We start from the raw sequence: 12,199 nt of genomic DNA, 5'->3' as shown, positions 1-12,199 counted from the left end.
GAGGTAAATTAGTCTGACAATGTCAATGGATTTAAGACGATTTTTATACACGTTATAAATTTTTAGTAAAATTTAATTTTATATTACAGTACAAAATGACTTTAAGTCGAACTCCATATTCTTTAGAAACTATTCTTACTTTCGATAACAGAGACGCAGTGAGTATAGTACAGTCTAAACAGAAAAAATATTTACAGATTTATTTCTTAATATATTTAACAAATTCTAAATGAACAACGTTTTATTTTTGTTAAAAATATAAATTCATTTAAACTAATATAACGTCTTTTATAGGATAAACTAACAGCCTCCTCATAGAATCAAAATTTTTAGACATACAAAAATAATCACTTTTTATAGCAAAGTCAATGGTCAGAAATATGGTCGACCGCGCATATCCCCGGCATGGACAACGCATCGGGCGGCGCCACTCAAAGAGGAGTAAAAGGTCGTCGAAAATTAACATTCGGTTCACTTGCTCTTGGTGGTTTCCTGACAATGCATTGCCGAGTTATCGCTTCCGCAGTCACTGGAGGGTTTTGTTTGTATTACAATATATATATAAAATTGTTATTACAATAAAATATGTTATATCGTATGATATTCAGAACTTCATTATAATTTATATCTACTTAATTTTAGTTATTTTCTTGATATTTCTGGTCATGGTCATGGCACTTCTTGGTAATCCGTTGCGTCATTTTGAAGTATATTTAGGCCAATGGAGCATCAGTGGACCTGGTCGAGCATTTCGTATTTTACCCGTATTCGAAGGTTTTATTTTCTTAGCAATTTTTCATTTAAACACCCAGTGAACATGTTATTTATTAATTGGATAATTATTTTTAGGTATTGGAATCGCAATATGTATAAATGCAATATTACGTGCTATGGTCTGTTGCACTGTAGCGGCTATAGCCGGAATCTACTTTTTACACGCCGTAAGCGATTCAAAATTGCCTTACAAATATTGCAGGTGAAAATGTAATATTTAAGTATATTATGTATTAGGTACTGTTTATTTACGGAAGTTGTAAATTTGAAATCTAAATTTAATGAATAAATATAAATTATACACTTTCATGTACATTTTATATTTATTAAAATGTGGGACCGAAGCCGAACCCACAGCCGCCGCGTTATAGTCACACCCTTGTGCCTGTGCCACAACGGTCTCTACAAAAATAACCCTACAAAATTAAAAAAAATATGTTGTACGATTACTCTATGTATTTTAAATGTTATTTTTTTTCTTCTCAATATTGAAGCATATAATAAAAGATAGCATATAATGATGAATTTAAAATCGTGAAATCTATGTTTCAGAGATTTTAATTTAAGAACTTATGATCCCACTACAAAAAATATTAACGTTATACTACTAAGAGAGGTAAACACAATTTGTTGTATTGGATATTTTAATATAATATTTTTTTTTTCAGCTTCACGCTTTATCCCGCACACAGCAGGGTAGGCAGAGGGCACCTAACGCCCATTACCCATTTTCATTTTCCGCCGAATTCTGGGACATTGCCTGTTGAGCGCTGGGACTCAACGCCACGATTTGCCTCGACACCAAAGCGATGAAAATAAAAATATTAATTATTTCACATCTTCGAGTGGGAATCGAACACGTTTAGTCACACTTTGTGTCCTTGCGCCACGACTGGCTGGTCGATCTGGTTATAGAGTATAATAATATCTTTATAGGCAATTTAAAGTTAATCAATGCATTAATGTCAAAATCAAAATGATCTTGTATATATATATCTTTGTAGGCTGGATTTACCTTAGCAATGAATGAACTGCACAATGAATATTTGCCGATAGAACGTACAACTGTAGGAACAAAAGATTTTGCATGGAGAAATGCATCTCATCAAAAGTTCATCAAACATAGGTCAACATTTCAACGTTTGTACCGATAGATAGTCAACAGATCAGTAAATATATCTATAGATAGAAAGATGATGTAGGGAGGAATTTGTTAAAACTGATAGAATATCGCATTTAAGCTGTTACATGAGGCTAGCCATGGCGGAGGGGCACAAGCGTGTGATTGTCAGCACGATAGGTTGTGATATATTAGATTTTCACTCGAGGAAATGATAATATTAAATATTTCATTTCCTCGCTATGGCAAAGAGACAAAGCACGGCGTTGAGTTTCGTCTCTCGTTTCTGAACTGGGCGGAACGTGGGAAAGGAAATATCTTAATCAGAACGTAGTATCCGGACTAGGCTCCCACGTTCCCTATGCCAACCCTGCTATGTACCGGGATACAGCGGGAACTTAAAAAACATAATTTATCGTCTTTAGTAGCCGTAAACATAATATATATATATATATTTGTATGTTTAATATTTATTATTTTTTAAGATCGAAAACAAATATATCACGAAGAAGCTTCGACGGAAAAATAGAAATTTGTAATGAACTATACACTACGGGGTATCCTGTTCTATACAGTACACCACCATACAACTTTTTTTAGTAAGGATTTTTTTAAATATTATATTGTTGTAATATTGACAGCTTTGAGAGTGATTCAAATTGTAGATATATATAATAGTTTTATATAATGTTTCAGCGTGGAAGTAGTGTTATTTCGTGACAACTACAATTTCGGTCAATTCAACATTCCTTTGATGTTATGTATAATTTTTACATGGTGTGTTTTATGGGCATTCTTGATAATGGAACGTCTACTTCATGGCCGGGTAAGGGATATTTCTCAAGTACTACTTAACTTTTTAAATTATGTATATGTAATGGAAGAAAAATTACAATTTTATAGTTAGTTTGGAATAACACTAATCCTTGGCTGGCGGCTGTGCCGTGGATCTGGACAATAATACTTTTAATAACCGCTGGTACACATCTAGTATCTGCGCCTACGACGTTTTATAATGTCAATCGGATTGGAGCTAAAGAAGTTCTTACGGTATGTAAATTCATTCATATATAAAAAATACCACAAATACAAAATTGAAATATAGTACTTACGAAAGAATATAAAGAAAATATATGAACTGTTACAGGCTTTCGCTGATGCTTTAGAGGTAGCCCTCTATATACACTCGGCTGGTGTAGGAACTGAAATTATACATGGCAAGGGACTAAATCACTATGGTAAAATTATTCCGATTAATTATGACAATATAATTAATTGTTCATATTGAAATACATAAGATTATTCTGTATTTAAGCGTCGGGCCACATAGATCCAGACCTCAACGGTGAAAATATATGGCACAGTGGACTACTTCTCCTTCTAACCGGGCTTCATACAAGTGGCGCCGCGATTTGTGCGGTCGTGGATTCTATTCAGCCGAATACAAAAGCCGTCTATAATATGCGTGAAAGTATGTTTAGCATTTTTGTCTACATTCATACTGAATGAATTTCGGATCTATTAAACATATTACACAATAGTTTGATTTTAGGTACTTTATGGATAATTCCCTTGTATTCAAGTTGTTCATTGATTACTAATTATTCTCATCTTGCGTAAGTAAACTAAAATTTTATTAAAATGTATCTGATAAAACGCTGGTCCAACTTAGATATAATAAAATCTTTATCTCTATTAATAAAATTTTTATCCATCTTTAAATAAAGATTGTTTCAAGTATCCATGATATGCAATACTTCAGATTTACAATATACAGAGTTTTTTTGTCATCACCACTTTAAACGAAAACACAGTTTTAACTACTCTATAAAAGCCTAATACAATTGAAACAAAAGATTTTGCCAAAAATGAAAAAATGTTTTTTTTTTTTCAAACCATATAATTAATAAAATTATTGTTGTAAATAAGTATACCACTTAAGAATGAAGCACAGATATCAGAGCGACAACACTCGCCTCGTTTACGAAATGAAATTGTAGGTTTTGGCGAAGCTTAACGGTGTTTAAGTTTATTATAGAAAATAGGTAATTGCGTAAAATAAAACGAGACATATATTTCTCGTCCTGGTATGTTTTTTAAGAATGAAAGTGGCAGATCAGCAACGTTTAGTAGTATTTTTATAGTAGTAGGTGTTTACGTTATTGGTATCTATCTATTCATAACTGCGTTACACATAATACAGTGTGAATAGAAATCTTGAAATGGAAAAAATCCTACGTATAAACTGTTGATGAACCTTGATTATTTTTCTAGGCATAGGTTTGAAATATTTTACCGTACCTATATCCCGTTAAAGCAGCCCAGACACTTTCACCTGTACCTATACCAGTATTTTATCTATTCAAAATTTAATTATATAAATTTAGATTTTTATATTTGCACTACTTTTTAAAACAAAAATAATTGTGCAACTCGTCCCTATAATTTGTATTTTTTGTCTAGGTCTGCGCTTATATTTGGCGGCTTAATGTTCTCTTATATGACGGTGGCGTACGTACTTATAAAAACATCATTACATGCCATATTTGAGTATAACATACTCTTTGTGTAAGTGCAATTTTAAGTTAAAATATAAATAAAAAAAGTATAGTTTAAATGTTAATGTCTATTAAAATGTTGATTGATAAGTAAATTATTATAAATGTCTTTTGCCAAGTTTAACGTTATATTTGTACAGTTTTGCAGAACAATTCGTAGTAGCGGCCATGATTTTGACTTGCATGGGACTGAGCATGTTTTTTGCTAGCACGGTGGGTTTTATATTTACATTTTTCAGATAAAAGAAAAATTTCATTATCTATTAAAACATTCTAATATTTTGAAGGGTGGAATAGCATTACTAGAAAGTATAGACGCAATAATGACAGGAGTATCGACGCCATTTATTTGCCTTTTGGAATTGGCCGCAATGCTTTACTTCTACCGCAGTCACGACTTTGTTTCTGATATGAACATAGCCACCGAGGAGAACGCATGCTCATCGAGGATCGGAACTCAATGGCAGATATTACCTATTATAATGCTAGTTAGTATGAATACACTTCGTGTTTTATTCAGTTAAATAAAAAATATATTAGTAGTATCGCATGAGAATTGGGTCCGTAAGGATCCCGTCCCCGTCCCTATAGAAAATATATTTCGCTGTTTCTTAGAGTTCCGTACCTTTTAAGGAAAAAGAAACCTATAAGATCACTTTGTTGTCCGTCCGTCTGTCTGTTAAGAGCCTTTATCTCAGGTAAGCTTGTAGATATCGATTTGCGATATCTACAATCAATCGATTATCTACGGCCCCATGATTTCCTAAAAAAACGTATTTTTACATTTACTTAAAAAAAGCCCACAGTAACATAACATAAACGTATGTAAACGCGTCTTATATTTTTTTATCTTTAAACACTCATAACTTTTTCATGAGTAGTCCGATTTTGATTGGATTTATTGGATAGGATATACTAGTATCGCATACATTAGTATGCGATCAACTTCGGGATTATTATATATTAAATTAATATTTAAAAAATATATATTCCAATCGATAGAGAAAAATTTAGAAAAAAAGGAAAGGCAGCGTATGATTGATCGCCCATAAGTTTTTAGAATAATTTGATTTTGATATATTTTTTACACAGGGAACACTAATACTGAAGCTCACAATGGTGTGGAGCGCGGAGATGCCGGCAGTGTTGGTGTACGGCGCGAGCGCGGCGCTGGCGGCGGTGGCGGCGGCGCCCGCAGTGCGGGCGCTTCGGAACATGTACAAGTTCCTAGCACCACGCCGAAACAAGTGAAACAACTGACGCTGATATCGTATTGTGTGTTAAGGAAAAAAATAAAGAGCAAATTATTGAAAATAAACGTTTATTTTTTTCAATCATTAAAATATTTATAAATATAGACCTTTGTACAGTGGTTTAATTTGCGTAGACATGATATGAACGTCGGTGCGTGTCACAGCGTTTGAGCTTTTTGGTAAAATTTTAAAAATTATGAAATAAATACATTACATGCATTTACATTATCAAATAAACGAATACACGCACGCGAGAACGAGAACGAGGTCACTCGCCATTCATGTTCGTCGATGAATATCTAATATAATTAAACGTTCATAAAAAGCGATAAGGCAAATATTAGGAACGCTTAAAATCAAAGGGAGACGGACACAGTAGGCCACCGGACTGGACACTACACTAACCTACGATTATCTAAGTCACAATTAAATTAAAATATCACAATATGTACATATTACTCAACACTATTCGATAATATCAATATTACTATGTGACACAAAAGTTTTTAAATATCTCATTAAATTTATTCAAGATATTACACAGATCCCAAAACTAGCTACACCGTGAAAGCCGCCAATAGTGGAGATAGGCCGGCCGACGCAGTCACAGCGGTCGCGGCGGCCGAGGCTAATCATATAAGTTTAGTTTGATTTGGTTTACAGTCGCACAAGTCGACACGTTCGTCTCTAGTTCAGGCACTTGGTGCGTGGCGGGCGTCGTCAGAAGCGGCGCAGCGCGGCGGCCGCCTTGCGCGTGGGCTGCACCGATAGCGGCGCCACCAACACAGACGCACCCGCGCCACCACCACCCGCGCTCGTGCCCATCTCCTGCACACACACAGAATCTCGTTACACTGCGTCTGACTGCAGTAGTGTGTCACTCTAGTGTCAAGATAAAGCGCGGTATTAAGTTCCCCAACTTAAAACGTGTCTTGTCTTGAAAAACTTGTCGTCACGAATATTGGACAGAAAGTGAGTGTCTAACACCAAATTTCCTCTACACCGGTACTACGAAATATAGCTAGTAGCTATACAGGTTGCAATTGTCAGCACCACTTTAAATGAAACCACAGTATTAACTACTCTATAAAAGTGTAATATAATTCAGAAAAAAAAAATTACCAAAAATTAAAAAGTTATTTTTTCAAACAAAATAAATAATAAAATTATCGTTTTAAAATAAAAAAAAATCCTACGTCCAAACTGTTGAGGTACCTTGATTAATTTCTTTAATTCTGGGTTTGAAACATTTTACCCTATAAGCAGTTTCAGTAAAAGTAGCGCTGCCTCGTCCATCCTGTATACCTATAGTAAATTTCGCAAAAGTTACGACAAGTTTTATCATTTCAATTTAGTATTATAAAAAAATAACAAATCCTTTTGGCTTTACAAAAATATTAACTTGTAAAAAAGTTACAATACAACAATCTATTAATCCTACCATATCAAAAATAAGTAAGTAATAATAAAATGATGTACATACATTAATATTATTGCAACTGGCGAGCCTCATCTGCGCGAGCTGCGAGGCGGGCGTGAGGTTGGAGGTGGAGCCGAAGGGGGATATCATGGAGGACATCGCGCGCTTCAGCTTCGACGGCGTCTTGTTGAACGAGAGCGCGCGGCCCACCTGCATTTACATTTATTTATTATAAATAAATCAATAGATATATATTATTCATATGATAAAATAATATTTTCTTTGCGTCGAAAAATTACAAACAATTAAATATCTACAATAAATGACATAATATATAGTTAGACAAATGAATTTTATGAGTGACACAATTAGTACGTGAAAAATCACAGTCGATTCCAATACCCTGTAAAAAACTACGCCACAAACATATGTCTAAGACATGTCCCAAAAACTCGAGGTATGGCACGCTCACAAATTGTTAATCATAAATGGTGCATGCTTCACAATAGACATGAGGAGAATGGAATATTTTATAATGATTTTAGATGAAATACTTCCCGAATGAATGACACCTTTGATAAAATGAGCGCTGGGTTAATATTCATCAAAGCAGTAATACGCATCAAAATGCTTTAGAATGATTTTAATAAAAGATATCGCTAAAGATTTGGCTTTATAGGTTGTTAACCAATGTAAACAATTAAATACATTTTATTTTATTTTATTTATTTTTATTTATTTATGACAAATTACATTAAAATTTATTATTCTTCGCGGTCTTAAGCGATAAACATGTAATATTACAATTAAAAGAAATATTAAAAACAATTTTAATAAAATACTTTGATATTATAACTTACATCCTTCATTACTTAATGCATTACAAAACATTTTCGAAGATAAATTAGAGCCAATATAACGCATGAAACACGAAAGCGATGAGGCGAAACAATCAACAGTCATCCATTCACACGACAACAGAAATTTCGCGACGAACTTCTCGTTTCCATTTGTTGGGTGTCGAGCCAAGTTTACAATCGGATTTTCCAGTGGCAGAACATTTTATAAGAAGCTATTCACAATTATTGCCAACCGATCTTATGTCGTCGCCGATGAGAAACTGAATCTCGCTCACATAATGAGTAAGTGTGTGAATTCTCTCTTAATTTTATTATCTCTCAACTTCGCTGTTAAGTTCTAAAATGTTTCCAAAATATCAGGATTGCAGCATCCAATATTTGGTTTTCTGTCTTTATATAGTTTTTTGTTTAAATGTCCAAATAACTTAGTTTTTTTGTTAAAATTGGCACCCAGCAACAGCGACTGACTGTCCATCGAAAGTGTGAACAAGGGCGTCAACGTCCGATTCATACAGGGTACTCGACAATCTACAAGTGGTAATGGGATGGTGGCGGTGACGGTGGTGGGGTGGTGGTGTCAGTGGTGGGAGTGGCGGTGCGGTCAGACCTGTGCGAGTAAGTGAGCGCGCAATACCCAAGTGTCAAGGAGGACGGCGCCCGGGTCGGCGCGCAGCCAGCCGCCCAGCCCCGCCAGCGACTCCAGCTACAACACAACGCGCCTGCTGCTTTACAATGCCGCCTAGTACTTACTAACTACCTACTCTTTACCCGATAAGTCTTGTTTTTTTATTACGACATTAATAAGTTCTCATTGCTATATGTCTTCTTTACTTCAAAGCAAGGAAAACATGAAGCCAAATAAAATAATCTTCATAAACTTAAAGTAAACAAAATAATAAGTTCTTCTCATACATACAATAAAATTTACTCAATAAATTTTCATATCAATTTTATAAAAAAGCTATTTAATAAATGAAGTAGCTAATTTTATAAACTATCCGTAACCCGAGACTTGCATGCTCTACTCGATCCACTAACAAAAATAACAATAAGATTTACATAATATGTAAATCCATACCTATATTATAAATTCGAAAGTAACTCTGTCTGTCTGTCTGTCTTTTACGCAATCAGGGCCAAACCGCTAATTTAATTGTGATAAAATACTCATATAGAGATACTTGAGGGTCTTGGGATGAACACAGGATACTTTTTTTCTCATATTTGTAATATTTTCTATATATACTAATATATTAAAATACTTATTAATTTGACATGCAATTTATTCTGCCATGTTAATAACAACCGTCGCTATGCGACCGTTGCTATGCGACCGTTGCTAAGCAACGATTTGCAAAGTTTGTTGTTTTAAGAAAACGTCAACCAAAATGTTGTATTTTACAAAAATATTGATTGTCCTTTAAATAATGTTTAAAAAGTCCGCAGTTATATATATATACATATGTTTATTCCTGAAGGGGTTTTGTTAATGTTTTTCGATAATTTGATATTGAAAGAATGTTTGGTTATTTCAGTTCGGTTGTCTATACCGATACACTTTATATAATTATAATTTTAATAATTATACGTGACGTAATTTTAATAATTTGGGATTTTATTTGATATTGCTCGCAAAAAATATCCTATTTGATATAGAGAAATGTTTAGTTAGAGAAGGTGTCTATGTACACGCACAAGGAAAACTTAGGTACTTTTTCTATTATTAAGAATTTCTTTTAGTTACTTTTACTTTTTTTATTTGTTCATTTCAATTACTCAGATATTTTTTCTTATAATAAATATCCACATGTATTATTTTTTGTATTATATTTTTTAGCTTATTTTAATTTTTTAGGCTTATATTCTCTTAATATTTCTATTGAAAACTGAAAATAATTTCATAAATATATTTAATAAATATTCGTATAGTTCATGCGGGCGTAGCTACGTTCGGGTCCACTAGTTTACTATAATATGATATCATATTATAATGAAACGTTCTGTAAGTCATATGTATGTTACATATAATGAATTACGATTTGTGTTGAAAGAAACGATATTGATATTCATGCCTTAGTGACAGCATTGCTGGAATATTTTACGAGCGAGCACTTACCTAAAAAGTTAACTCATTTGTTACTTTCATTATAAGCTAAGCTTGGTAACTATTCTAAAACATAAATCATGCTGAGAGAATATAATGTCTAACTTTAACTCCCTAGGAGACTATATACTAAGCTATTTGGTACAATGTTTTACTATACTAAATAAATGTATTTATATCACCAAATAAATGATAAATCTAAGGTATGTCTTGGCGTAATAGCTTAGCGATTAAATGTAAAAATGACGTTTGTGGGTGGGATTCCCACTAAGTGGGAATACTATTTTTATTTCCTCATTCATCACGCAATGTATTGAAAATTACTAAGGGAAAATGGGGAATGGAGTGTTCTAATACTAGGTTCTCTCTGCTATCCTGCTATATGCGGGATGCAGCGTGAAACTAATAAGAAATGTAAAAAGAAAGAAGAACTATAAATACAATAAATAAAATGTTTTAGTGAATATGAGTGTAAATGTACCTTAAGGCGTGTTCGTGCAGCAAATTTGGACACTTTGGACAGAGTGCTTAGTGCGAGGTCGCTGGTGTCGATGTCGAGCTGGTGCGATTCTAGGCACGCCAAGAACTTATCCTGTTTACAAATTAAAAAGTTGATATTTTAAAACGCATTTACATTATAATTTTATAAAATATATTTCTTTTTTATTATTCTTCAACTTTACGCTGTGTTACTCCACATATAGTAGGGTAAACAAAGATTAATTTGCGATTAATTTACTATTGCGCTACATGTCTTGGAAGACAGAGTGGGCAAATGACAATGATTGATTCCCGCGAGTGGGAATCGAATTCAAAACTATCGCATTATAGTACATATAAACAAAGTATATCATACAGCGTCGGCCTTGCACACAGTGTTGGCCATCTGGCGGCACAGCTGGCGCAAGAACACGGCCTTGTCGACCGCCTCGTCCGTGATCATGAACGAGTACAGCTTCTCCTTCAGCTCCTGGTTGCTGCGGCACATTAGCGCGAACACGTTGTGACAATCTAAAAGTAAGATCACTTACATTATTATTACATCGGTGACCATTTCACTTGTTATATACATAATTTACATTGTATACTTTAATAGGAGCCCACAACTAATGTTATTCCTAATTCCACCCGATATTAATAAATGACTAATTTAATTTTAACATTTAATTTAATACCATTTAATGTTGATAATATCTCCAAGTAATAATTTCCTTTCATTGATACAAAACTCCCCCATCCCATGTGAAATAAAGCGCGCAAAGTTTCTCCAATCATCACGCAATGTCTCGAAAGATTGGATGAAGAGCAAGAAAAGGGATGTTTTACACTTGGTTTCCTCTGCCTACTTATATGCTGAATACAGTGTGACACTATAAAAATATTAAAACTAAAAATAAATCAAGCCTACCTTCCGCCTCTCGTATATCGACCACGCGTTTTACTGTGCTGAGCGGCATGAGAGAGATGTGCCGGTAGGGTTTACTCGAGCCTATCCGCATCGTACCTGTGCCGTTCGTTGGACTTTTACTATTGAAAGCCTGAGGAATATTCAAAAACTCTATTATGTTTTTGTTTCAATTTTATGTATGTTTCAAAGGTTTTATTGTCACAAATAATTAGATATGGTATTTGTATAAAGTTGATTTTAAAAAAAAGTCTCATTCAGTTTCTTGTACCGGTTCTTCTCATGTCTGAGGTTTACAACAATTTACCACCAGTACTTTAGTGAACTGGTGGTAAATTGTTTGAAGTCCAAAAAATGAAACATGTAACTTCCTATTTTGAATAAAATTATTTGACTCTGTCTTTACAAATAAGAATATTTACATACACAAGCAAGTTTAAGTCAAAATACGGTATGAAAATACTTGCATTAAAGCTACTAATCAGCGTAATTAAATTACATATGTCATTTTATATTCATTCATTATTTATATTCTCATGAATTCGGCTGAAGGTGGTGAACGGAAGTGTATTAATGGAAAATGGAGTGTCTTACACTACGTTCCTAGGTTCCCTCAGTCTTGCTATGTCCGGGATACAGTGTGAAGATAAAAAAGATTCATTATATACAATAATATAGATACCAATTCTTATATATTTTTATGAA

General features: G+C 33.7%; 2 protein-coding genes across 8 annotated transcripts in view; one reads left to right on the top strand and one right to left on the bottom strand.

Annotated features, from left to right (window-relative positions):
* The first annotated feature begins 95 nt into the window (after positions 1–95).
* Positions 96–5,764, top strand: LOC146534494 (uncharacterized). The gene is made up of 16 exons (XM_085193283.1): positions 96–158; positions 361–541; positions 643–774; positions 850–976; positions 1,327–1,390; positions 1,779–1,900; positions 2,380–2,493; positions 2,591–2,720; positions 2,798–2,944; positions 3,042–3,132; positions 3,210–3,365; positions 3,447–3,510; positions 4,358–4,462; positions 4,593–4,665; positions 4,740–4,940; positions 5,545–5,764. The coding sequence occupies exons 1-16, from the start codon at positions 96–98 to the stop codon at positions 5,701–5,703; spliced, it is 1,929 nt and encodes a 642-aa protein (XP_085049409.1). The 3' UTR covers positions 5,704–5,764.
* Positions 5,757–12,199, bottom strand: part of pbl (epithelial cell transforming 2 pebble) — a 22,591-nt gene continuing 16,148 nt past the window's right edge. For 5 of the 7 annotated variants that reach the window (XM_085193218.1, XM_085193217.1, XM_085193224.1 and 2 more), the window contains 6 exons: positions 11,498–11,627; positions 10,946–11,100; positions 10,571–10,681; positions 8,593–8,688; positions 7,189–7,335; positions 5,757–6,533 (listed from right to left, as the gene is read on the bottom strand). In XM_085193218.1, the coding sequence (XP_085049344.1) occupies positions 6,426–6,533; positions 7,189–7,335; positions 8,593–8,688; positions 10,571–10,681; positions 10,946–11,100; positions 11,498–11,627 (747 nt within the window). In that variant the 3' untranslated portion in view covers positions 5,757–6,425. The remainder of the gene's footprint in view (positions 6,534–7,188; positions 7,336–8,592; positions 8,689–10,570; positions 10,682–10,945; positions 11,101–11,497; positions 11,628–12,199) is intronic. The other 2 variants (XM_085193219.1, XM_085193221.1) reach the window with 2 other exon arrangements.

The sequence above is a fragment of the Heliconius melpomene genome, chromosome 11 (assembly GCF_056956725.1).
Source record: "Heliconius melpomene rosina isolate 202511_hmr_F chromosome 11, ASM5695672v1, whole genome shotgun sequence".
NCBI classification, from domain to species: Eukaryota; Metazoa; Arthropoda; class Insecta; order Lepidoptera; family Nymphalidae; genus Heliconius; species Heliconius melpomene.
The sequence above is the reverse complement of the archived record's forward strand: the minus strand, read 5'-3'. Positions and strand labels throughout refer to the sequence as shown.

Excerpts from the sequence above, each read along its gene's own strand:
- LOC146534494 (XM_085193283.1), top strand. The coding sequence starts at position 96 with ATGACTTTAAGTCGAACTCCATATTCTTTAGAAACTATTCTTACTTTC. Across the intron at positions 2,945-3,041 it reads GAGCTAAAGAAGTTCTTACG|GCTTTCGCTGATGCTTTAGA; the intron begins GTATGTAAATTC and ends GAACTGTTACAG. Across the intron at positions 3,133-3,209 it reads CAAGGGACTAAATCACTATG|CGTCGGGCCACATAGATCCA; the intron begins GTAAAATTATTC and ends TCTGTATTTAAG.